Source organism: Drosophila sulfurigaster, chromosome 3 (genome assembly GCF_023558435.1).
Source record: "Drosophila sulfurigaster albostrigata strain 15112-1811.04 chromosome 3, ASM2355843v2, whole genome shotgun sequence".
NCBI classification, from domain to species: Eukaryota; Metazoa; Arthropoda; class Insecta; order Diptera; family Drosophilidae; genus Drosophila; species Drosophila sulfurigaster.
The window spans coordinates 39,217,325-39,244,480 of record NC_084883.1 but is presented as its reverse complement, the minus strand read 5'-3'; the positions used below and the strand labels follow the sequence as shown (position 1 = coordinate 39,244,480).

Genomic DNA, 27,156 nt, shown 5'->3' with positions numbered 1-27,156 from the left:
ATATCATATCATTTAAGTCTCGAATGTAGGCCAGTAACGCCAACAAAATGACGCAGGTAAAAAACAAAACGACAAATAGCCAATGCTCAAAAATACGAATACGAATTCGAGTATTCGAAGCGCCAGTAATGCCAATGAATATTCATAAACACTCATCAAGTTTTGGTTGAATTCAGCAGCAGCAGCAGCCAAAACAGCAACAACAACAACATTAACTGCTTACATATTTGAACAAAATTGATCGAGGAATCAAAGCGACAAATCGCTGCCGTCGCGGCATCGAGTCAAACTTATAAATATTGTCTTGCTGTTTACCATAAACATGTAAATAAAATAACTTATTTCGCTGGCATCATGAAACAATAAATATTTATAGAGCATTAGCATTAAAGGCAGCAGCCTGACAATTTGTGCTCAGTGCTGGATTGAAAACAGAAAAAAAACAGAAAAAAAAACAACAAACTCGCTTCAGATCTCGAGACTTTTCTAATGCCAATGCCTTAATTGTTTTGATGAACCATTTCGTTTGACGTCAATGGAGGGGGATTATAAAAACAAATACCTTTAGCCTGCACCTCTCCCTGTTTTTTGTAATAACTGTTGATTAGAAACTGGTTCATATTTAGTGTTCAACGTGCCCCCAGCCTCAGCTCCAGACTAAAAAAAGCGAAAAGCAAAACCCTAAACAGTTGCAGCTGCTTGTTGGAAATGAAAACCGTGACCGTATTTACAGGCACGATCCGACTTTGCCACTGTGGCTGGTGGGTGGGGACAGTGGGTGGCACAGTGATGATTTCATGTGACTATGTAAATATTCGCAGAGAACAACAGAGAGGGAGGGGGGGAGGTAAGTGGGTATCGCACTTGTTTGCTTGTGATTTGATTGCTCTGGCGACGCGATTTCTGCCAGAGCGCGTTTCGTTGGGTAAATTTCCATAGCGTCAAAAATTTATTTGTTTGTTTGCTAGTTCATTTTGTGGACTGTGCTTTGTATGCACATAACTGTGTGTATATATATATTCTATATAGAAACTGTACAATAGACACACTCATCTAGGTTTCAACGAACTGCGGCTACTCTTTTCACACATATTTTTGCAAACATGGAACGCAAGATCAACAAATTTTGGGGGAATATGCGGATTTATGTTGAACTATCTATAATTATACGAAAATTACAGTATAATTTTGGTAGTTCTTAAATACCGAATCCTTCAAAAGTACTCTAAAAATTTAATAATATTTCCGCGGCAAATAATATTTATAAGGTATAAATTTCTTTTAATATGTTTTCACTTATATAATCCTTAAAAAGTATTATTGGAGTTGAATTATTTATATTTTATATTCAAAATCTTTTCAAACAAGATTTTAAGGAATTCACTATAATAAAATTAACTTATACAGATTTGAGGTGTCTTAAAAAATACTGAAAGCTTACGAAATTATTCAAATTAAATAAAATTTGTAAATTGTTTTATCAAATTTACCTCTATAAATTCTAGAAATACTTAAGAATTTTTTATCACAAAACAACATTGTAAAATTGTTTATTAAAATCGCCTTATGTCATTCATACTAAATATACAGAAATATACTGAGTAGTGGAAAATGCACTAAAATTAAAAAAGAATTTTTAATTTTTCTTTAAAATAACCTTAATAATGTACTTTGTCAAGTCTAACTTGTCTGCATTTCCTTGTTGAATTACATTTTTCAATTTTCTTAGCTGAGTTTGGCCAAAGCTAATCTATAACTTGTGTTCTAATAATAATTCTGAAGAGCATTGAGTATCAGCAAACTTCAATCGGGTTTTTTCATTGAAACTAACACTTCATTGATCATTTGTTTGTCCAAAATATATATTTTTAGTTGTATTTGCTAGCCTTTATTTATGGTATTTGTGGTAGGAGACCTTGCTGAAGTCGATGTCGGTGTCGGTGTCGGGGTAGTCGGTTAACCTTGGCGACAATAGCGACATGCTCTAGCCTGATTAGTGTGTATAGAGCTGAGTGGGTCTTTTGGGGTGTTGTTATCAGTGCGCACGCCGATCGCAAAGTCACAAGTGGGCGCGCTCCCGGATTGGTGGCTATAAAAAGCACTGGTGATATTGCGCTAGTTCGTGCTTATCACGAGCCTCAAACTGATGATACTTATACAAATATAAAACATATATACATATATATGTATTTGTATATTTGTATAGTGTTTGCTTACTGTGAATTATGTTATTATCACGCGACCTTCGTCTGATTCACGTGTCGCCATTTGCCACACGATCTGCGCGTGATCCTCAAGTCGGCCGAGTGGACGAGTCGAGTCAATATAAAAATGTGCATTGTGTTTGTGGTTTTAATGGTGCCTGGTGGCTGGTGGCTGGTCGTTGGGTTGCTTTTGCTGATGAGTATTTGATAAAGTCCAATTTGTTGAGCGTTGATTATTTTTGTCGTTTTCATTTAATGATCGCCCAGCAACGATCGCGGCGTTTGTTGTTGTTGTCACATTGATAGTGCCACACAAAAATCTTCCATTGCTCGCGGTGAGGTGGGGAAACGTGACAAGCGTGCACGTCTATTGAGCGGAAACTCTGCTCATTCTATAGGAAATCTTCCAAAAACGTTACCAGTTGCATGGAAAATTTACATGGCGAGCAACTACTGGAATTCATATTGAAGCTGAAGCTGTTGATGTTGATGTTGCTGCTGCATTGCCTTTGATCATGTTTCATTAACACCCAACTGGCTGTTGATAGTCGTGAGCCAGTTAACTTTTGTCCCATTCGACGTGGCCATAAACTGTTCGCACAAATTCTAATTTGTGTCATCGTAAATAGCGTCAGGTTATCAATTAAGCTAATGATTTATGCGCCGTAAATCGAAAACAATAACAGCAAACTGCCCAGTTTCGCTGGTAGCTTGTTTTGACAAGCCGTTAATAGCTTTTCCATTACACAAAAAAGCCGAAGAAAAACAAAAACCCCATCTCTGGGCCTTCAATTAACGCAGCAACACCAAATAACCACAAGCTACGTGCCCAGAGATACCGTTGCCTTCTTCTTCGGTATCCTTTAAGGTTTTTTTTAATTAAATTTTACATCGCATCGACTCGCTGCGGCTGCTGCTGTTGCTGCTGCTTTTTAATTGAAATGTGTTAAAATTACTTTGAAAGTGTGAAGTTGCAGTCGCAAGTCGCAAGTTGCAGTCACAGTCGCAGTTGAACTTCCCTTTCATTTTGGCCATCCCCACAGATGTGTGTGTCGAGTGTGTGTGTTGAATGTGTGTTGTGTCGATCCCTCGGTATTGGCTTTCGCAATTTACGTTGTCAATTTTCACGCCCCAAAACATCAACGGCACTGGGACAAGCCAAAAACCCAACACTCTGTCCAGTCCCAGTCTCTTGTGCCTTCTCCTCCTTCTCATCATCATCATCCTCACTCCCTGCTGGGTTTCTTTTCTTTTCCGCTTGGTGTGAAGTGTCTGGTGTTGATCACTTCGAGACCTGCTTCAGCGTAACAGTTTGCTTAATTGTTATTTCACATGGTTGTAATGAATCTACAGCTCTTATACACAAAATGTTTAAATACTTTAGGCAAGCAGCAGACTCGATGTCTGTACGGAAGTTGATGACTAACTATTTAAACGTTCACTAGACTTTACTCACACCTTTGCCTTAAATTTTTATTTAATCTTATACTCAATGGAAAATTCCCACAAATTTAGCAAATATAAATTTACTCATTTTCAATCATTGTTATATTTTAATTACTATTGTTTTTGAGGATGATTATTTATTATTATTTAATTTTTATATTGCACGAAAAGTTTCCTTAAAAAATGCATTATATGTATTATCCAAAATTACAGGTTATAAATTAATTTTGCTTCTAATTTCACATATTTTGTGCAGTTTATTTTATTCATTTAAATATTTAATAGAAAATTCCCCCCAAAATGTAGTAAAAATGCATTTTCGAATATGTCTTGAAATAAATATTGTTTTTATTGACATTTGCTATTCTTGCATGGAAAGTTCCCTTAAATTAAGCTGAAATATATTTACCTTTTCTCAAAAAAGCTGTCTATAAATTGGAATTGTTTTTATTGTCATATATTGAACACAGTTTATTATGAATGGAAAATTTACCTAAAATGTAGTACAAATCGTTTACCTTATGTTTTTAATTATTATTTGCTGTTTTTTTTATACATATACTTAGAATGGAAAGTTCCCTCAAACTAAGGTGTTGTTAAGTTATTTACTTATTTCCAAAAAGTGATGCATATAAATCAGTATAATTTTTATTCTCATATATATATTTTATGCAATTTATTTCAACTATTTAAACATTGACTGAAAAAGTCCCTCAAAAAGTAGTAAAAATTCAATTACTTTTTTGAGATTTATTTTATTATTTTCATATTGCATGGGAAGTTAAATTAAGTTTATATATATATATACTATATTTTCAAAAATTACTGCATATAAATTAGTATTATTTTTTATTGTCATATATTTCATTCAGTTTATAGTTATTATACAAACATTTAATGGAAAATTCCCCTAAATTTTATATAGACACACTACATACATAAAGATAGTTATATTACAAAATTGTTGTATAGGCATATATTTATTACTGTGTAATTTTTAAGGTTACTTTTATTATTTTTATGAGGATGAGGCTTGGCTTGAATGAGTTTCCTCATAATTGTTGTTATGGTACTATATTGCTTGTTTAATTACTTAATAAATCTAAACAAAAAAATTTGTATTATTCACTTATTGAAATGAAATTCTACACAAAAGATATACAATTTGTTGTAAATATAAAAAAAAGATGTGGTGGTCTTTGAAAAACATTGAATATTGAGCAACAATTTGAATATTTTAGGGTTTAAATAAGTAATTTATTTTTAAATTTTATGATTTATATATTAAAAAGCATATATTCTTTATAAAAAGTCAGTATTCTTTTCAATATTTTAACAATATTTTGTATAGATGAAAAAATACTTTAAACGGTAATTCATTGTTCCTTGTCTTCAAACAAAGTTGCTAATATTTAAATTATTTTTATATTTTTATGGTAAAAGTAATTATTTTTCTAGCTCATTACTACTTTCCAATTATAGACCTTGTCTTTGCTTAAACTGTTATAAATTCCAATAAATAAAACAAGCAGAGAATGTTTGTTATGCCAAGCAAATCCGGACATCCAACTAGTCATCCACCTAAAATATACGAGTATGTGGCAAAAGACTGAGACTATAAACAATATCGTCCAAGATGAAAAATTCCGCGCAGAAAAATTCCAAAATTACACAAAACAGGCAATAAAAGCGAAGGAAAAATTACAAATATTTGCGTTGGCGCAACAGAAAAAAAAAACATTTAAACACAAAAGCATTTTGTGTGGTATTCTCGGAGAGTGGGATGCGATATTGGGGGAAAGGGGAAATTGCTGGATAATTCTACAATTAGCCTGTGACTGTGACTGTGATGCGACGCGTGTGCGCAAGGCCATAATTATCATGCGAAAGCTGGCACATAAAACTGATAAACGACAGAGGCGAGCCCAAAGAGTCGTTGCTGCCCCACCCTACAAAACAGAAATTGTAAATGAAACTGAAACTGAAACCGAGACAGCAACAGAAACAGTTAATAGATAAATGCTATCGGTGGAGACAATTGATAAACTTGACCCAGTTCTTCCCCCCTATTTTTTTTTGTTTTCGGTTAGTAATAGTTGCCTTAGGCCGACCTTGCCGATAAACGCAGCGACATGGTGGTTTATATTTTTATTTTCATTTTAATTTGTTCAGTTTTTGCTGTTGTTGTTGCTGTTGGTGAATGAAAGCTACCGCAATCAGGATCATCGAATGGGCTGCAGACCCGCAACATTGCGTGACTGGTGGCCAACCAACGCAACCATCGAACCAACGCTGGTGGCCGTTGAGTAAGCTTTCCTTTCGTTTGCGTTTGCGTCTGCGTCTGCTGCTTCTGCTTGCAACTCATTTCCATATTTGGACCATTCGGCAGCAGCAGCAACAGCGGTGGCGACCTCGTGTGCGGCGACCGCCAACAGTCACGCTGCAGAGTCTGCGGTTCCAGCTCTTGACCAGCCGCAGCAGTTCTCAGTCTCAGTCTCAGCCACTGTGGCACAGCCTCCTCATTCATGTGCCGCATTGCAGTCTTCTGCCCCCCAAAGTTGCAGTTTGCAGCCGTCGCCGCGGCGCACTCAATTACTATAATTTGCCTGCGAGAAGAGTCGAGAGTCAGTCGCAGTCTCAGTCTCAGTCGCAGTAAACACTGGAGTTGAGTCGCAGTCTCCCAGCTACTGATTGAATTTCAAATTGCTCAATTTTTGGGCGCAGATTTGCGGCCATCTTCAACGGCAGCCAGCAAGCAACCAACGGCTGCAGCAGCTTCCCTCAAAAGCGAAATTATGTTATTCCAGCGATAAACTGTTTGTTCCTGCGGCATCCGCCGAAATGCTGTCGCCGTTGCTGTTGCTGTTGCCATTGCTGAATCCAGCCAAAAAAAAGGCTGTTGCAGCGACCACCATGTGTGGCAACTCCCGATCTCTCGCTCTCGCTCTGCATCGGGTAATTAAACAGGCCCCAAAAATGTTGCTCTTATCTGCCAAAAAGCTGCCAATTCTTAATGCACACTACAGCTTTGGGGAATGTTGGCAAGTCGATGGCATTTAGCCTTAAGGCGACAGCTGTTCCTTACTCTTTTATAAGCTAGAATTTTATTTTGAGTTGCAGATGAATAAAAGTTAAATAAATATGATGGAAAGAAACAAACATTATTTTGGATTATTCTGCTTTCTTTGTGACGACAGAATGACTAACAAATTGACCTTTCATATGAGTTAGAATGCTAAAATATTAGTTGAAATAATTATATTTATTATTTGGATGATATGCGGACGAAACTGTGAAGCAAGTTAACTAGGAATAGCATATAGAATAATTTAGAAATATTATATTAAATTATAATACCCAAATATTAAGAGAAAAGTTTGAATATTATTGATATATTGTTTTCTTATTATTAGTATTATTATTATTATAGATCTCAAAGATATTTTTTTCAACAGAACCTTCTTTGTTTGCTGGCAATATTGTATATTTTGCTCTCTATGGTATATTTTGAATGAAACCCTATATCAATATATCAAATACAGCCTTTCATATTTCACTTTTAGTATTTTGAAGTATATTAATTCGGAATATTTTAACATTAAATAAAAGATAACATATCCTAAATATGTTATAGTCTTACATAAATTAAACATTTTATTTGTTTTTTGCATAATTGTAGTAATTTTAGGGGTCTATACATAGGTTTTTGTAAACTATTTACTTTAAGAAATCTTAAATTCTAATAGTTTTCCAATTATACTAATAATTATTTGCCTAATATCTTGATTAAAGAGTATTCACTGACCGTTTATCTGCAGTCAGGATGTGCTTAATGTTTTCAAAGATTTGGGGCGCCGGATGTTATTAATTAATGCATGAAGCAAAGCTCTGCGACTGGCTGCGAGTCTACACGAGTAACATATATCTGTATCTGCAGGCCTGGCGTTATATGGAATTTATTTGTTAGAGGCGGCGGCTAATCAGCTAACAAGCCGCTCACGCCGCAGACAGACGGCGCAGATGGAGAGAAGCCTCAGCTGCGTTCCAAGAGATCCCAAGACCAAGACGAAGACGAAGACCAAGTGGAAGATCGTTTTTTGCTAGTAGACAGGCTTTATAAAGTTGTTGTTACGCATGCGCCATCGAATATGTTTTTTTTTTCTTTGGTTTTTTTTGGCGGCGGTTTTGCTTTGACGCGGTTTTTCCATTCATTTGCATATGTGAATAAGAAGTACGAATGCGAAAGCTGAGTCTTAGTCCATGTTGCACATGGCGAACAGACGCGGATGCGAAATACATGCGCGTATCTTTTGGTGGACACACGCTCCAGACACGAGAGTTATGTGGCAACAAAAGGAGTAGGCTGATTGCCAAGTTGCAAGTGGCAAGTGGCAAGCGAGGGGGAGACAACCCTTTGAAGCTCATAAATGGCAACCGCAAGTGCATTTGTAGCGTTTTTCACATCTTGTAGCTAATTTTTTTGTGCTTTGTCGGTTTCCATGCAGATTCTTTTTTATTATAATCTTTTATTTTGCTTGCATCGACTTCAACTGCATTTATGCGAAATATTTTGAATAGTGTGGGAATGAACGTTGGCTGGAATTCGGTTTGTTTTGCTTGACTGCCAACTGGCGAGTTGTTGGGCAACTTTGTTAACTTATGTATGATTCATTGAAGCGTACAGCCAGAGGATGCCATTCAACAACAGCCGCAGCAGCAGCTGAATTGTGCAAAGATCTTATGCAACAATAAGATAAATTCTATGCATACGATATTAAAGAAACTTTTCAGTATATTCTTAGCATTCATTTCATTAACAGTAATATTTCTCTGTTAATTGTTGCTCAAGTTCAATTGATTGCTATTGAGTTTTTTGCCTCTAAATATTGCCCACCAATTTTGGCTGGCGTGTGTCACTTTTGGCTGGTTTTGAGCGCACCAAATTGGTAGCGATTGCGGTGGTGTTTAGCGGTGTTGCTGTGGTGCGTACGTCTGTCACGCCTGGCTGACCGCTGGCTCAGACAAACAAATAAATTCACTCGTCGACTGCCATGCGTTAAATGTGGCAAATAAACGTGCTCAGAAAATAGTCAACAAACAATTTTTGGAATTCTGTTTTGCTTTATTACATTATATATCATATTTTTATAAATTTAATTGCAGTTGTCGCGTAGCAACAATTTGCCACTAACTACGATCGTGTCATTGATAAGTTCAGCAACACGTGATAATCAGCCGAGCGTGCAATAAAGTAGCAGGGGAAAAACAAAAGTCGAAAGGGAATTTCTAGAGATAAAGTTGAGACAGAGAAGGTTTGCTTATCAAGAGAGATTGCTAGGGAAAGAAGTCTAAGTAGTTGAACTACTTTTAGCAATAAAGAAAGAAAGAACGTAAAATGAGCTGGCAATATTTTCACTCAATTTTTTGTAGCATACTTTTTGGGGCAAACGAAAGTGAAAACAAATTCTGCGCTACAACATTTATTTGATTAAATATTTGTATTGATCGCAGTTGATGAATAATTTATGAGTTGCGCTTCTAATGCAGGAATCATTTATTATCACATCCCGCATAATATTTTGACTTCACTCGACTGCAATGATTAATAATGTTGCCCAAAAACCTCTTCATGGCACTTGGGCCTGCCAAGTCATTCAGATCGTAGACCCTTTTTTTTTGCTCTAAGAGCTCTCTGCCCCCTGACTCGTATCCGAGTTAGTGAGTGTTGAACACCAAAGTATATTCATATCATTAAGTAGCATCGTCTTCTACTACTTTACATTATGCAATTGCCTTCTTCTTCGAAGCCCTTGCTTGGCACATAACCTCGTGTGCTGAGTCGGCAAACCAACTAACTACATACATTGTGCTACTATTAACGCTCCACTGACAGTGGCAACACAACACAGCACAACACAGTAGCGAAACACGCATCAGACAACAGCAGACGAACCTAAAACCGAATCCGAAACATACAAATCAGCCGAATGAAACATTCATCGACAGAGTGTAAAAATGCTAAAACGGAGTCAGCTACAAACATTTGGAGGAGAAGCCAACGAGCTGTAGAACGCTCGCGAATCAGCGATGCGATTTGATGGATATTAAAATGACCGTAAAAAGGAATTAAGGTCTGACAGACTTGGCGTTCATCAGCGCACACACAGTTGCAATTGAGTGAATATGCCATGAATATACATATACTTACTATACAATATGTGCCGCATGGCCACATGGCAAATGAATCCCAAAGCAAAACAAAACAAAAAACAAACGACACAAAAAGCATTAAAAAACAAATCGTTTTGCGGCACAGATTTTTACATATTAACAGAACAAATATGCCACATAAAACCCCAAAAAAAAATTGAATACAGCGCCTGCTCTCAATGTCGGCAAAGTTGCAAGTGGCTTCCCCTTCGCTTGGCCCTCTCAACAAAATTCGGGGGACTAACAAACGACACAAATCACACGCAAGCCACGCAGTGACAAGGCGCAGCGAATGAGAGATCGGCAGGCGAAAGGGAATGTGAATGGGAAATGGGACGAGCGAAAGAGAGAGGGAAAGAAGGGGAACGGGAATGGTCACAAAACCGCAGAACTTAATTAGTGTCATGTTGTACTCAGGCCGAGACAAACGGAAATCGGCGCAACTAACTGCAGGACGCCAATGTCGGACGATGATGATGACTACCACATAATTTGTGCAAGTGTCAGCAGTCAAAGAGGCACTGCTCCAGGGCTGCGCAAACAGCGGGGCTGCAATACTGAAATTTGTGTATGTATGTATTGTTTTTATAAAAATTATATAATTATTATGATCTGAATTTATAAAGATTCTTATTTACTATTAAGTAGTTTCTTATTTACCTATATTTCAAAAATTTAGATTTGAAAGATAATATTCATTTAATTTTAATTAATTTTGATTTATTTACTTTTTTTGTAATCATTTATTTTACAATTTAATCTTATTTTCTTCATCTTTACTTTTACAATTTAAATTATGCTGTTATATTAAAGAGAGACCATTTATTGATGAGAATGTCTATAAAATGTAATAGTAATCAACATAATTAAAATATAATATTAAAGGGAGCAATATATTAGCGAGAATCTATTTCTAAAAATTGATTTACAGAATTTTCCAATGTTGTATGAAATTTAATTATGAGCAAAAATATTCTTTGTAAGAACTAACCGAATTAGATCATTAATTCATATAATTGATAATCTGGCATACATAATTATAGAATTTTCTAAAATGCATATTTTACATAATACATTGTAAGAACTCTTCTCTGCAGCCCTGATTCACATCTCCGAGCTGAAGACATTTCGTTCCGACTGTCGGTTTGTTTGGTTTTTTGACATAGCTCAGCCAGCATCGTCTTCTTAGTCTTGGTCTTCAGCATTCAACATTGAGCAGTCGTCAAAGTCGTCGTTGGCCACATAGAGAGAGAGTGATTGCGATTGCAGCCAATTTGACTGATGAGCTACCCACACAACGCCGCAAGCTGTCTGAGTCCGTTTTGTGTGCCACGAGAGAAAGAAAGAGAGATAGCCATCAGCTTGGTGGCCAGGCAACGTGTGAAGTCCATCAATCGTCGTGTCTGTGTCTGGCGTGCGACTGAGCTACCTGCCCCCTTGCCCCTGTCCCTGTCCCTGACTCTGCCCCTGCCACATTCAAGAGACGAACTGGCCAAAAAGCCTTGTACCTGGGTGGGCATGAGATTCGTTTTCATTTTTATGTTTGCTGTCGTTTCACTGGTCGCCGTTGTTGCCCTTCATACGGAACTCACACGTTGTCGCGGGCGCATTAATCATGAGTAGCGGCAACGGCAACGGCGGCGGCTGGCTCCAAAAAATCCACAACACACAAAAACAAATTGAAAAGCGTAGCCCCAATTAGCCGATTTGCCATGGACTAGACGCAAAGGCTGCTGGCCAGGATCGGAGTGTGTGGTCTCCAAACTGGATTTGCTTATTATTATTATGATTTTTGTTGCTGTTCTTTTGTTTTTCTTTTTTTGATTTTTTGCTTCTGCGGGTTTTGGGAACAGACATTGACTATAATTGCTCAGGTAAAACATTCGTTTCAATGGTTTGGCTTTGGCTTTTTTGGTTGCGCCTCGCTTGTCGCCTCCTTTATGCCGCGCTGGCCACGCGTGCGCTGCACTCGTTCCCACACCCCACTACCCATACCCCCCCTCTAATAGGCTCAGCACACACACACTCGCACATATGACTAATTTTCCAATTGGAAAATCATGTGCTTTACATATGAAAAAGATTGTTGCGCGTGTCGCTCGGCCAACCATGTGGCGAGTGAGTATGAGTATGAATATATACTACAGTATAGTATAGTATAGTATAGTATACTAGTATACTATATATATTCACGAAAAAACGCAATTATATCGGTCGGTTGCATTTCGATACATTTGGTTGCCTTACGCCGCACACGACTGACCGCGCATGTTTTCGGCTGGCAGAGCAGCGTTCCAAGCCAAGCCTCAAATTATAGAAAATCAAAAGTGTGACCGCCACACACACACACACACCAACACACACACTCACTCACAGTCGAATGGATATTTTATGTACTAAATGTATGTACTTTACTTTTGAATTTTTGTGCTTTGCGCCGGCGCTTTGGACAGACGAATTACCTGTGGCTAACCTCTCCTCCTCTCTCTCTCACTCCCACTCCCTCCCCCCTCGTCACTGGCATTGTCTGTTGATTAATTTGCCAAAGTCAAAAGCCTTTGATAGACGTTTGTAGCGTGCCGCAACGATGGACCTCTAACACAATATAAGCATATCGTCTCGTACTCGTTTAGCCTCGGCCCTCACCCCCGCCCCCATCTCCCTCTCTCTCTTTCTCTCCTACTTGCTGCCCCATGGAGCGTGCTCAAGTAATTTTGTTGCGCATTTGCATTTAGTGGTTGGAGGCCGCACTTGTTTATGGCCCACACGTTAGCAGGGGTAGTGCAAAAAAAAACAAAATAACAAAAAATCATAAAACAAAAAATAAAACTATTGAGATTATCAGCGCATTGCGCACAGCTTCTAAAAAGGCTATGAGCTTCCAAATAACTGACTGCAATTAACTATTCCATTATTCAAATGATGAGACATACATATGGATATTCGCATAAAAAATGAAAGTTCTAATACAGTCAATAGTGCTGTAATGTTTAAACAGCAAATGATCTAATAATTATTTGTTGCAATTTTGTACAACAAAATAAATGAACCTCAGAATAAATAAGAAATTAGCAATAGAGAATTTACATCACAAATGTCACAATGTCAACCACACAAGAAACGTTTAAAGTAAATATTGTTAAAATAGTATTTAAATATTAACTTCAAGACTTTGGATTATTAAAATATTTAAGGTTGTTTAGCATTTCAATAAAATTTCAAAGACGAGAATGAAAATGTACTACCTTGGGTAAAAAGTAAGCTAAATTTGATTTCAAAAGAACAATCTTTCCTTATTTTTCTAAATCAATTTCATCCTTTTCAAAGTCATAGTAGAGTTGTATTACTACTATTATATAATATTTAAAGTCAAAGTCATTATTAGAACAAAGCTTATATCTCTATCATTGTTTGTTTTATTATTATATTCTATTAAGCCATTCTTCTGATAATTTCTCAGAAGGCCTACTACCTCTTAAAAGTAATTAATTGACTTTCTCTTTCTAAACGTGATCCTAAACTTAAGCCAATTGACTATATTTGTGTGAGACAATGATGATGATGTGCTGCAAAAAAGTGATTTAAAAAGTGGTAGAATACCTTGACCTTGAAATCCCATTTTATGACCACAGTGTGAGCCTGCAAGAAGCAGCAACTCTTCGAAAAGGGCTTTCATTTCAGTAGCCCCTAAATTATTGCATTTAAATATAATTTCGCATAAAAATAAAGTTAATGAAGCAGTGCGAGATGTGAAATTGACATGAAAAGCTGGCAGCATTCAGCTTCCAGTTGCCCAGTTGACTGTGCATTCCACAATGCCACAACGCCACAATGCAAACAATCTCACAGACACAATACTCGTATGTGCACGCAGAGAGTGCAGTAAACCGTAGACGCGTCTCTCTACTGCCACAGCTCCTGGAATGGCTTAAACCCATAATTATGCATTCAGCCCTCAGACTCGGAGGTAGTACGATGTATGCTGGTTGCTCTCGATGCTCGTGTCATGAGAAACGTTTATGGCCAAACAAAAGCTTCAATTTGGTAACACAAAGTTCGCAATAAAAGCAGCAGCAGCAGCTGCTGGTGGGTCTCTCGATCTCTTGCCGCATTATAATTAATCAAGAAATTGTATGTGCCGAAATCGCAAATAATCATCAATTTGGCTTAAAGCGCGTCTGATGAGAAAGTCTCTCTCGAAAGCGAGCGCCAAATCAAACCTCGATGACAAGCAGAGTGCAAAACTTCAGACTACAGTCTGCAACCATCTCCATCAGCTGCCAGCGAAGTGCAACAACATCAAAACCCATCGCGATATCGTCCAGGCGCTACAATTTGGCGTTACATGAAAATTGGATCGAAAATCAGTCTGAGACTGAGACTGAGGCTGGCGTTTAATTAGATGCCGCGTCAACAAGGTGCTAAATGGGCTGCCATTATGGAGTGGCGTACATCGTTCAGCGTACATTGTCTTCTTCACACTTGGCCAAGGGCCGCGTGGGTCGTGGCAGTGCCAAAAATGAAAGCTAACGCAAAGAGCGGAAGAGGAGGATGAGACGGAGGCGACTGTTGATGCTGATGCTGTTGCTCTGGCTGCTGTTTGTGGCAGCTGTCTTCGAACCGGGTACGGCCCAAAAATGTGTCTCACCCGGGGGGCATGCGTTGCTCTCGTTGTTCGACGAACGTTGCACGCCTGCAGTCAGAGCTTGTTGGCTGTTGGCCTCTTGCTGATTATGCAGAGGTGATAATTGCAGTGTCCGGCGCGTCAAGATTTATTTTTTGAGCTTTAACGATGTGTTAAAATAAATTGCATATGTGGAAGGCAGTTGCTGTTGTTGTTGCTCTTGTTGCACCTTCCACTTCTTTGCCACTTCTGTGTGTTGTGCTTGCAACACCCCTGTTTTTCAGCCGCATTAAAAAACCCACAAAACGTCGCAGCCTGTGTACACATAAAAACAATTCCACTCCCCTCGGCCCAAGGTTGCATAATTACCGAGCCGGCTTCGTCAGGCTTATTAAAATATCCACAAAGGGGAGGACTTCATAGTCGTCGCCATATCTTTTCTTCGAAGCAGCAGCAACATCGATCCAATCGAGTCGCACGCCTCGATCGATATATATAATAAATTGTATATTTACTTTCTAAAAGAAACAACCGTGAATAACAATGAAAAAGCGCAGCGCAGATTTATTACCCAGTCAAGTCGAGTCAACTAGCTTTTTGGCTTTCTGACTTTGACTTTTGCCTTTTGTCATCGTTGTCCACTACTAACGGTCTCTGGCACTAACGTAATTCAATAGGACAAAGCAGCTTTAAACCTCAAATATGCGCAACTTGTCTGCACTTCCAGTGAATTTTTCAGCAGCCCAGCACTGGACCAACTTTTTTTCTGGTAATCCGAGCTGGTCATGAGCATATCATATTTTTTCAAACTGTTCTTAGCTCTCTCCAAAAATAATAATAAGAGACGCCTGTTGCATTTGTCTGCCTAATCAGCTGTGCTTAATTTGCAGCTACTGTGTACGCGCCAACAAGAAATAAAGACGAAGACCAGGTCAGAACGGTTTTCGACCAGACAGAGCAGGAGACGAACACGGAGGCGGAGACGGAGACGTCGCTCTTCCGCTTGGCTAAAGCGTGTCTCAAACATATGGAACGCATTGTCAGCGACGACGACATCGTCGTCTGCAGCTGTAAAAAGTACAAAGTCTGGCTGCACTTTTTTTTATGCTTCTTGGCTGGAGCGTAGCACGTGCTCCAATGCACATGACACCGAATCACGGCGACTGCAGCACGGATTGGATGGAGGCAGCTGTTTGAGGGGCAACACAAATGGCAGCAAATGGAACTGAACTCAGGAAGCGATCGTTTAGCTGGGTGTTGAAACTGGACACTTGGCAACAGCGTGGGGTTATAAAGGTGAATTAAGGGGAAGGGTTCTTATAGAGGGAAATCATTTGAAAATCAGTCTAATGGTTACTAGAATTCTGCTTTAAATAGTTTAAAAATTCGTTTCCAAAAATGAATGATTTATACAGCAACAGAAAAGCAACAAATTTGGTTAGAAGAAGTATGATAAAAAACATAAGTGAACTTTAAGGCGAGCTGTTTTATTCATTTAAATGAAAATTATTATAAATCAGTCAACATTGATGATATTTGTTTTATTCAAAATTGAATAAGCTTTGTTATATCGATAGACAACACGATTAGCTGCTTAATTAAAGATATTTGATAAAAAAAAATAAACAAGAGAAGACGACTGATAAAAACTACATTGAAATTTAATCAAAGTCAACAATACAATTTTATAAAGTTTTAATGTACAGATATAAAATTTGTAGTAATAAATTAATAACTCAAAATTCTGGTAGGAATTAAAGATGTCTTTCTACAAAATTAATTTTTAGATTTGCCACAAAAATAAAAAAAATGATAACTATAACAATAGATAACACAATTTGCAGCTTAAAAATTGTAGAATGATAACTATAACAATAAATAAAACTATTCGCAACTTAAAAAGAAAACGATTTGATATTAGGTACTTTACAAAATCGTGGCCAAAACAATCGAAAGCCAAAAGGTTGGACAAAGAAACCAAATCTCTTGGAAGGGCACAGCTTATTGATCGCTTAGCGCAGTCCTCGCGCTTTTCCTCGAAATTGTGAGCTTGAAGCCATCAATGAAGTTGCCCACCAACGTTGCTGCCTGCCACATTTGCGATGGCAGCTGCCACCACTACAACAGCAAGTATTAAGAGAGCCAACACATCCGTCCTTCTGAGCTTCACTTCCCGTGATCCGTTTTGGCCGTTTGGCTTGATTTCGGCAAATCTTGAAAGCTAACAAAATTCTTAGAAATTCAGCCAGCCTAGAAATTCTATCTAGTCAGCTCGAGCTCATTGATTTTTATGGATGGCGGCTGTTTGATCTTTGGCCGGTCGCCTGATCGATGGATCTCGCTTTGGTTTTGAGGCCATCAGTCAGTCAGTTGAGCTATCAACAGCTGCTGCTGCTGCTGCTACGGCTGCGGCGCCTGCTGCTAATGCTCCCTCAAAAGGTTTCAAATCGCGAAAAAGGTTTGAAAGCTTGCGCATGCGCCAAACATTTGGTCATTGGCTAATAAGTTTCTGGGCCAGTTGGTTGCTCGCTTTTTGCTGGAATTGACCATTCTATCGTTTTTCAAGCGAAGCACTAAGCATGCATTAATCATCTAATTTTGATTTTTATTCTTTAAGATGTTCATTTCCCCTGCTTGGCTCAAGTTTAAATTTTCTTCTTGTATTGTCTGATATTATTTTTATTGCATACTTTTTGGCTGTGCTAGATAATTACCTCGCAAGCAAGCAGTGTATCAAGCAGTTCTTGACCCACATGTTTGAATAATTATTTTAAGCATATTGAAATGCGCATAAATTCGACAATTTAGTTCAGAATCAGCTGAGCCAAAATGAGGCAATGCTTTGCACCCAAAAATAAGCTGCACTACTTGCACGATACTCTACATTTCTGTATGTACTTTAAATTACGAGGTAATTAAAATTGTCCAATAAACAATACTTTCCAATTGATGAACGATGTTGTTTGTTCCACTTATGTCAATTGTCAACATTTAAAAAACTTTTATTTCGTTTCGTTAATCCTATATAAAAAATAAGATTTTGTAATTATAAAAAATGCAATATAAACCTAAATATAGATTTACCGGGAAGAATGGGAAGGGAGCAATTCGAAAGAGGATCTAACAATCTTGTGTTTTGTAAAAAGCAAACAAAATGTGCATAAGAAGCGAGTGCTTATAAATATCAATTGTTTAGTGGTGATTAATCAGTCGTCCAGCGTTTACAACAATCGATCGATCCACTGAGTGAGCTGCTTCAATTGATTATCCTTAGCCGAGCTCTCGACGAATTGCACTTGTTGTGAAATGTGCGCGAACTCAAAGTCACGTCCTGGTTTGCCCAGCACAATAGGTTTGTTAACCTCATCGTCGCCCACAGACTGCAACTTGCGACTCCGTGTGTCGCGTACTGTGTGGCTATTAAAAAGAGAGGCACACATTTATTAAATGCGATTAATCAGAAGATGTTTTATGTGACTTACAGTTCCTTTTCCAACAGTGTCTTAATAACCTGAGAGCTCTTGGCCGTCGTTTGATCCTGTTTGTTGCACAATATTAACACAGAGCACGGCTGTGTGGCGCTGTCCGACAGTATGGTGTACAAAAAGCTGCAAGATAATCGCGGCGTTTAGTTAGATTAATATTCTACATGTCCTCTACTTACTCTGCCACATCACGAATATCCTTTTGCACAGACACTGAGTCCACCACAAAGACAATTCCTTTGGCGTTGCGTTTGTGCAGTTCAAAGCACTTGTCGCGCACCCGATAATGACCAGGAATGTCCACCAGTCTGGTGGCAGCCTGCTGACCGGAGTAATATTCACCCACGTTCTCCTTGATGGATGTGAAGGTCTCAGGGAACTTGCCATGCACCAGTTGCATGAATATGGCACTCTTGCCCGCCTCACTGAGGCCGGTCAGTAGGAAGTCACGTCTACCCGCCGAGCGTCGCCGCAAGATCACAAAGATTGCTGCATGTCAAGGAAAATGATCAAATGTTGTTGTGTGTGCATCGACGTGGCGGCGTCGTCGACTACTACTTACCGACAATAATGAAACCCACCAACAGGGCTATCAATATGGGTGTAAAGTTGACTTCGCCCAGCTTCACGGGCGTTCTTTCACGCGTCTTTTCATTTAATTTATCCATTTTATATAGCAGAAACGTGCAAGTTTAGGGAAAGTGCAGTTTTTCCGCGTCTAAATAAAAAAAACTAAATTTCGACTGGATATGCAGCGTGGCCGCAACTTTAAAAGTTCGAAATATACTAGTTAATGTAGCAAAATATACCAAGGGCCAGTTTGTTTACACTGAATTCTAAACAAATTCACCATCAAATAAAGGAATTGAATTTGTTCTTACCATTACAAAATACTTGGCTTAGAAAAATAAACCAATATTTCTAATATTTAATTTTTTAGTAGAAACTATATATAAATTTTATTTATGATCAAGTTAGCAGGTCCAGTAAAGCAGCTTTAATGTAGCCCTGGATAAAGTGAAAACAGCTGATAACATAATCAAAACACGAGTAAATCCAAATTTGACCGATGGTTCTAGGAGCAAAGTTGATTTGTGTGGTCTAAAGTGAATTCGGAGATTTTTGAATAAATAGAAAAATATTCAAATTTAGTTTAGCTGTCTTATATTGCCCACTATTAATTTTCAATTTCTTGCCAAACCAAATGTAAACAAAAAACAGCTGTTTCAGCCCCAAATGTGGCCATAACAGCAATTTTCTTGTTTGTTGGTTATTTCGACTTTGTTTTGAGTATTTGTATATGAAAATGAATCATGCCCCTTTTCCCATCTATTATAAAATAAGAATCACTGCACATTCACTTGATTTGTGTGAAAATACATTTGTGGTTTATGTATTTGGTATTAAAATGGTGGTTGTGAAGAGCTAAGCAAACTACATAAGTATATCGAGCGCTTTAACATTTACATTTAAACATATACATGAAATATTTACTTTTTTACCAGGCCGTACAGTAAACTAAAGGTGAAATTGCACGAAAACGCCCAAGCGGGCACGGAAATGGCGTTGTAAATGCCAGTGGGAAAGCTTAGCAAACCGCCCAGCGGCGCCAAATTAAAACTATCATCGAAGATCATAACTGCCGAATTGCGATTGCGAGCGCACACAATGACCACAATAAGCGAGAAGAGCACTTTCGATGCATAGTAGGCCACTGTATCGATGCTCGATTGCTTCAGCACTTCCATTTTTTTGGACATTTGTATTTTAGCCTCAACGTCAGCAACTTTGCGCTCAGCACGCATTGTTTTTATTTTCCTGGCATATTCCCCAGAATGCTGGGCACTGTGCACATTGTCCAATTCCTCTCGTGCCGCGTCCAGTTCTTGTTGCATCTGTGCAGCAGCATTTGTTGTACTTTTCCAAAAGCGTGATATTTTGAGCTACAATTGAAAGGCACATGTAGAGAGGTATCGACTTCATTTTTCTTGCACTTACGTAGTTTCTGATAAAGTCTGGCAGGAGCGTGTTGATCAGGCACATCAGCCCTATCAGTATAAACAATTGCATTCTGCGTTTTGTGTTAGTAAAATAAAATAGAGCCACAACAAAAAAAGTAGTTGAACGTAGTAAAACAGCTGACAGCTGCGTGTGTGTTTTGTGTCGATGGGGCAACCCTGTACAGCTAACACCAGGGATGGCAATAGCAGTAACAGCAACAGCTGATTGCCGGCATAACAAAAAAAAAACGCCTGGAATATTCGTGAACAAATTTTGTTTTGTTGCTGTGACGTGAAATGATTAAACACTGCAATGGAAGATAGCAATCAAGAGGTGCGTAAATTAAAAGTAAAATGGGAATTGTTCTAAGTGTTTCAATTACAGATCGAACCTTGTCGCAGCATTGGGCCGCATCAGCTCGACGAGGCTGTCAAAAGTCAGGCCATCATTAAGTTGTCGCCTGTCCAGGTGCCAGCGCACTTTAAGCGCCTCGAATGCAACACAAATCTCAATCTGCCACCACTCAATTGGCTGACCACCTCGCACAGCAGTCATGGACTGCATCAAGCGCTGTATCAGAATGCGGGTTTCGCGAGCTTTCGCCTGGGACAAATGTTTCCCGATTGCGTGGGTGAAGTGGACGTGGTGTCAGATGCTGAGAACATTAAACAGCTACTAAAACTGCCTTATAGTGCCAAGAGTGCAATCAGCATGGTGGTACACAAAGTGGGTAACACGCTGTTGCTGGACGAGTTCGATATACAAAAGTATTTGTTGCGCAAGGCGGATGATGATTGGAAATGGTTACGAACCTTCATCCTGGAACACATTATGGCCTATGGCAATGAGCAGCATAATTTCAGCTTGAAAGAACGTTCTCGTGAGGCGCTGCAAACCAAGAACTTGCTGTCGAAATTCCTCTATCACAGCTTAAAACAAACAGGTGACGTGGACAATGAGCTTAATGCTCCCACACAGCTAACAAATCGTCGTGCAAGTTTGCCCATCATTGGACCTGTGTTGCCGGAGCCTAAAATCGAGGAGAATGTGCCCGATCCGAAGTCGAGTCACGCCTTCAATCGCAATGTGGTGTGGACATTCGAGGACATACGCATGCTTATTGGCACCGATATGCCAATCTTTGGTGGTCCCAACAGACCCTGCATCAGTTTGCGACTACGAGATGCTGCTCAGCCCATCAATGTGCTGACTGGCATCGATTATTGGCTCGACAATCTGATGTGCAATGTGCCCGAGGTGGTGATGTGCTATCATCTCGATGGCATTGTGCAGAAATATGAGATCATTAAGACTGAGGATTTGCCCTACTTGGAGAATTCACAATTCTCCCCGCAAGTGGTGCGCAATGTGGCCCAGAATATCTTGGCGTTCCTTAAAGCTAATGCCACCAAGGCGGGGCATACTTATTGGCTGTTCAAGGGACGCAACGATGATGTGGTCAAGCTGTATGATTTGACCACTTTGTGTCAGAGCCAAAACAAAGGCGGTGAACAGTCGGAAAAGCAGCAACAACAGGAGATCAATCCTTTCACGGTGCCTGTGGGCATGTTGCTGTATTCGGTGGCACGCAACATGAAGAATACGCTGGAACACATTAGTCCCAAAACGGCGGGCAACATACGTGCGCTGCTGGACAACTGCATCAAGCTGCTGCCGAAGGAGCAATATCCGCAAATTGTCAGCTCATCGCATTACATTCTATCCGATTTACATGTGCCCGCTGGCATTGATCCCAAGGCGCCCAAGTTCAACGAATCGCAATCGCTATACGACGATGATGACGATGACGAAGATGACGAGGAAGATCAAGACGAAGAGGAAGAGAACTATGAGTACTATCAAAGTGCGGCTGAAAGCGGTGGCAAGGCAAACGTTGCTGTGCGTCACATTTGCGATGCGTTGCGTGATTTTAAATCCAATGCCAAGCAATCGAAACCTGCTCCGCTCGTTGCCAGCACTGTGGAGCGTTGCAACATTTCTCTGCAACATATCAGCGCTGGCATTTCGTGTCTGCAGTACTTTAATGGCAATCAGGAAGAGAAGTTGAAGGAATCGGAAATGCATGCCAAGCAGGAGGAGAAGCAACGTATACTTCACGAAGAACAGAATCCGAATATGGCAAAACCTTTTAATGCTATACCACTGCCCTATGAGCAACTGAAGCTAGTGCCGCCGCCATCAGCGTTGCCAGTGCCAACTGAAGTCCAAGCACAACCAGCAAAGAAACGCAGCACAAAGACCAAAAGCAAGCGCAGCAAATCCAAAGAATTGGCCACCACAGCGAATAGCAACAGTAAGCCAACGCAGCAGCTGAGTGCCAAGTTTAATACGCAGAACTTTGGCTCCTGGAATGTGCACCTCAAGTTGCTGTTGCTGGAGAAAGCTTGCCTCACGTATGCCACACTCGCCGAGCATCATTACGAGACCCAAAGCTATGGCTGCACTCTGAGAGCTATTGAGTTGGCTTGTCGCTGTCAACAGGTGCTCAACAAATACATGGCCAACGTCGTGTCACAGCAGAGTTGTCTGCTTGGACGTGCTGGCGATTGCTTCTTTCAAATGTCCAAGCATTGGCATGCCATCGAGGAGTATAGACAGCAATACGAGCAGTTGGATGAATCATCGCGACTCATTTCTCTTGAACTGGAGCAGGAGCTGGAAGACAGCGACCTGCTGAGCTTGGCGCCTGTTAAGAATGTGGAACAGGTGATGCTCCACAGTTGCAAGTGCTACGAAGAGGCGCTGGAGCATGCGCAGAGCGCCGAGAGCAATGAGTTGCTACGTCGCCTGGGCAATGTGCGCAACGAACTGGGACTGAAGTATATGTATTCGGCACAAGGTGAGTAAAAAGTAGTCTCTACTTCTACGGAATCTATTAATACTTTACTTGCACTTTGCAGAGGAATACAGCACGCTGAAACGCAACTCGGAAGGCAGCCCAGAGTCGAAGGATTCAAACAAAGCTGACGAGGAGCCGCTATATGTTAAACTGACTGTCAACTCTTATGACTGCCTGCGACGTGGCATTGAGGCTTTTACCGCTGTACAAGACAATGTTAATCTCGCATTTCTCTACTGCAATATGGGCAGATTTATGCGTTTGCGTGCGCATCTCACCATGCCCAATGAGAGGTTAGCAAAACTGATTAATATCCTTGTTTGATATTAACTTTTCTTTTGCCTTAGTACTATTGCTTTGGAGACGCAGAAAAACTTCTACAACGAGGCCTTTAACTACTACGAAAAGGCCAAAGATTGCCTCGATACGCGTAAAGCTAACGCCGAGCTCTGGGATCTGGTGCAGTGGGAGCTATCGACGGCCACGTTTACACTGGCCAAGCAGCTGCAGGACTTTAGCTCAGCTGATAAGAACAGTTTGGCTGAGGCATCCAAGGAAGTTTTGGATCTGCTGCAAAAGTCGCTGCGTCTATGCGATGTAGAGCATGCTGGAGCGCGGCAAGTGCTCTACAGTTTTCGCTCGGGGCTGATACACAAGCGGTAAGTAAAAGCGCTTTAAATGTAATGCAATCTATATTAATCTCATATCGTTTACTCTCTGTAGCATTGCCTCCTTTCACTATGCGCAGCTGCGTAGCTATGGCGTCTCGGAGTTGTCACAGCTGCCGAAAGCAACGTTGCAACTATGCAAATATCATTATGAGAAGGCCACACAGATACTGGAGAGTCTGAAGGAGGTGCGTGACTTGTTGGTGGTGCAACTGGAGCGCATCTCACTACACGAATTCCTAGCCGAAGGTGAGTGCATCAATTTGCACTCTAAGATCATTTAACTAACTCTTTTTTCTCTTTTTGGCAGTTTCAACGCATGCGGCACAAAAACTAAAGCAAATGCAATTGGCTTTAGAAATTTGCTTGCAATGTCAACTTGTATTTGGCCACGTCATCGATACTAACAACAGCGTGCACATTGATGACGATGACGAATTCAAATCGCATTTGACGCTTTACGAGAGTCGCTTGCAGAATGCATTGAAAACGCTCATCAAATTGCTGTTAACAACCGGCAAGGATCCGAAACAGCTGTCGGCATTGTACAAGCGCATGTATATGGAAACCTTGACTGGGAAACATGGCATAGGCGCACAGCAATTGGCAACAGCATCGCAATCGCGTTCACACCATTTGCACACGCTGCTAACCCGGCTGAAAGCCATGTGCGGCGCTCAGCCAAGTAGCGACTAGTTGGCTACCCAAGCAGCAACAATCACAACAACACAACAACAATATGGTTTGAGCTCGCTCTCACTCACTCTCACACTCTAGCTCTCCCCCTCGCTCTAGTTTTCGTCTGTCGTGTACGTGTCGTCTTGCAATGTTTATAAAATTTGTTGTTCAGTTTCAAATTTTACACATTTGCATTGACCTGACTTGTGTGTGTTTATTGATGTATTTATTTGGTTCGTTCAATATTTTCAATCACTTTTCATTTGCTTAGTTAACCTCGTCGTTGGCAGCGGCAACCGCCAGAGAGCTCCTCATCAGCCTGGGCCTGGATAATGCTGGCAGCGTGCAACTGCAATGCAGCCAAAGCCAGCAGCATGGCAACTCTCAAGATCTGTAAAAAGGATCAAGATTAGACATCTATCGATCAATACACACACACACAGCTTACCTTGAAGCAAAGACTAGGCATTTTATGAGCGCAGTGGGGAATTAGTTTTCTGGGTGCTGGGCAGCGGGCGAGCGGCTCTTATAAAGTCGCGTGGCTGCCACGCGAACGTGGCCCACATCAAGATTAGCAGAGTGCTCTTTGCGAGTCTTGCTGCAATCTTGGCCAGCTTCTGTGTTCTGTTAAATATGTTGTTAAACAAGCCCGACTAATCGGGAACTGATGCTTTGCTTTCTACCCATTCTCAGTCTCAGTCCTAAGTTAAAAACTTGTAACTTATTCAACCCGTAATTTTGCTAATGAAATTCCTTTATTATGGTATACATATATCTAATCACTAAGTGCAAAAGAATTTGAATTATTTTTGTTGCCAACAGCTGTGTAATTGATTTAAGCAAAAATGTTACTTAAATAAATCATAGATTTTTATATTTTCATTACAATGAAATACAATTAAAAACTTTATTGTATGCAACTGAAATGCCGCTTCAATGAAGTGTAGCGCATGCGAAATAATTTCAAATCATTTCGAAGCATTTTATTATTATTAAATTTGAATAAATTATAAAGTGCTTAGTACGGCACATTTTGCATAGTTTATAAATTTATTGTAATTTTTATCGTAATTTTTTTGCTTTTGTATATAAATTCTACCAACGCAGCAGAAAGTTCAAGTCAATGCCTTGACTTGCAGAAAACTGTGTCAAGCTCATGCCACAGTGGGGCAAGTGACGCTAAACATTGGCGTAAAATGTTGTGACTCCCACACGGTCACTGGGCACGCACGAGTCATCGTCGAAGCAAAGCCATGATGAGCTTGCGTAATGACGACGATCAGGCGGGAGCACTCTCAGACGATGTCGTAAGAGGCCACAGACGCCTGCTATCTGGACCTGCGCCGAATTCGGTTTCTGACTCTTGAGAGTTGGAACGGTATGCACTGCAATACTTGCTGCACGTCTCCAGCACGGCGACGTCTTGAGATTGCCACAAGTAACACAAAGAACTTGTGTTGGGCCAAAACATAGAACAGACAGAGAAACGTCTGCTACTACATTCAAACTTGCATCATATTCGTCACGTAAGCGAATTGTGTGGTGACTTTTTACGTTTTGAACGCTGAGCCATTGCCTGGATTTTTAGTATATAAACAAATCGAGGCACTCCAGTCAGACATTAGTTAACTACCACAAGACAAACTAACCCAATCCCAAAAGCAAAATGATGAAGTTCATGGTAAGTGTCAGCGCGTCCTTTTGCCACCCCATTTGACATCCTCCATACCTCCATCACTTGACAACATCAACTAATTTCACATTTCACCATCTTTAGTGCATTTTCGTCTGCGCCATCGCCGCTGTCTCCGCAAATGAGTACGGTCGTCAAGGATACGAACACTCGAAACTTGGCGGTTATGCCTACCAGGTGCAGCCTGCTCTGACTGTCAAGGCTATCGTGCCCGCTGGCGGTTATGGTGGCGGCTATGGCAACAACAACCGTGGATATGGTGGCAACAGCTACGGTCGCAGCATTGAGGTCCCAGTCTCCGCTGTCTACACCTCCAACCAGGGATACGGTCATGGCTATGGTGCACCCGCTGTCGATCGTCAGGCTATCGGTCTGGCCAAGCTCTCCCTGGCTGCCCCCAACGCTGGCAAGCCTCTGGTCTGGAACGAGCCCCGTCAGGTGATCGAGGAGTCCTACGGTCATCGTCAGAGCTATGCTCCTCAGCAGAGCTACGCCGAGAAGGCTCAGGGTGCTTCGGCTGCCGCTGCTTCTGCTGCCGTTGCTGGCAAGAAGAACGAGGGCTACGGCTACAAGAGCTCCGGCTATTAAGCGACTTAACAAAACAGTGAACACATAGGATGCTTAATGCTAAACGAGTTAAGCCAATAAGGCGTAGGATGTAATAAAAACCAACAAAAAATCATACAAAAATCCAAACATTACATTTTTTTATTACTTTGGGGTATTCGAGTTGAGCTGCAGTTGACTTGACAAAAAGTTAAGCAAGCTGTGAATTTATGAATGCTTAAGAAAAGCGAAAGAAAGACGCGAAAAGTGCAGACTGAAAATGTTGAAGCAGCAAACAGCAAAATCTGCTTAAAAGTAGCAAAAGAAAGTTGAGGTTCAACTGATCTTAATTACAACTTTTATAGAACCAAAATAATATTAAATGAATAGTACTAATATTTCTTTATTAGTAATGAAATTAACTCTTAGTACTAATAATAATATAATATCGCTTTCTTTGCATTAAAATTACTTCTTAATACATGCCAAATCAATTTATACTACAAGCCAATCAATAGAAATTAATAGCATATCACATTTCAACATTCAATGTCTGATTTGATGTCCAGTTGTTGCTATGTCAATTGCCAGCTAGCGACTGTCTCTATAAACTATAATACTGAATTAGGAATGTGCCGAGTTAAAAATCCGGAAAACAATAGAGTGCAATGCAAAATAAAAAACAAATTGGGACTACACAAGTCGCACACGTCGTCCGTGAGTTCATTGAGAACTCACAAA

The 27,156-nt window shown here is 40.1% G+C and overlaps 4 protein-coding genes across 4 annotated transcripts; 2 read left to right on the top strand and 2 right to left on the bottom strand.

Annotated features, from left to right (window-relative positions):
- Positions 1 to 17,465: 17,465 nt before the first annotated feature.
- Positions 17,466 to 18,739, bottom strand: LOC133845138 (signal recognition particle receptor subunit beta). The gene is made up of 4 exons (XM_062279506.1): positions 18,532 to 18,739; positions 18,149 to 18,458; positions 17,967 to 18,092; positions 17,466 to 17,901 (listed from the first exon to the last, which is right to left on the bottom strand). Exons 1-4 carry the CDS (start codon positions 18,635 to 18,637, stop codon positions 17,706 to 17,708), a joined length of 738 nt encoding a protein of 245 aa, XP_062135490.1. The 5' UTR covers positions 18,638 to 18,739; the 3' UTR covers positions 17,466 to 17,705.
- Positions 18,740 to 19,330: 591 nt separating this feature from the next.
- LOC133845139 (guided entry of tail-anchored proteins factor 1) lies at positions 19,331 to 20,103 on the bottom strand. Its single transcript, XM_062279507.1, has 2 exons — positions 19,968 to 20,103; positions 19,331 to 19,912 (listed from the first exon to the last, which is right to left on the bottom strand). Exons 1-2 carry the CDS (start codon positions 20,037 to 20,039, stop codon positions 19,460 to 19,462), a joined length of 525 nt encoding a protein of 174 aa, XP_062135491.1. The 5' UTR covers positions 20,040 to 20,103; the 3' UTR covers positions 19,331 to 19,459.
- A 58-nt stretch (positions 20,104 to 20,161) lies between these two features.
- Positions 20,162 to 25,247, top strand: LOC133845136 (erythroid differentiation-related factor 1). The gene is made up of 6 exons (XM_062279503.1): positions 20,162 to 20,303; positions 20,355 to 22,830; positions 22,892 to 23,123; positions 23,178 to 23,489; positions 23,554 to 23,747; positions 23,809 to 25,247. The coding sequence occupies exons 1-6, from the start codon at positions 20,283 to 20,285 to the stop codon at positions 24,192 to 24,194; spliced, it is 3,621 nt and encodes a 1,206-aa protein (XP_062135487.1). The 5' UTR covers positions 20,162 to 20,282; the 3' UTR covers positions 24,195 to 25,247.
- A 456-nt stretch (positions 25,248 to 25,703) lies between these two features.
- LOC133845140 (chorion protein S18) lies at positions 25,704 to 26,565 on the top strand. Its single transcript, XM_062279508.1, has 2 exons — positions 25,704 to 25,857; positions 25,954 to 26,565. Exons 1-2 carry the CDS (start codon positions 25,843 to 25,845, stop codon positions 26,455 to 26,457), a joined length of 519 nt encoding a protein of 172 aa, XP_062135492.1. The 5' UTR covers positions 25,704 to 25,842; the 3' UTR covers positions 26,458 to 26,565.
- Positions 26,566 to 27,156: the final 591 nt, after the last annotated feature.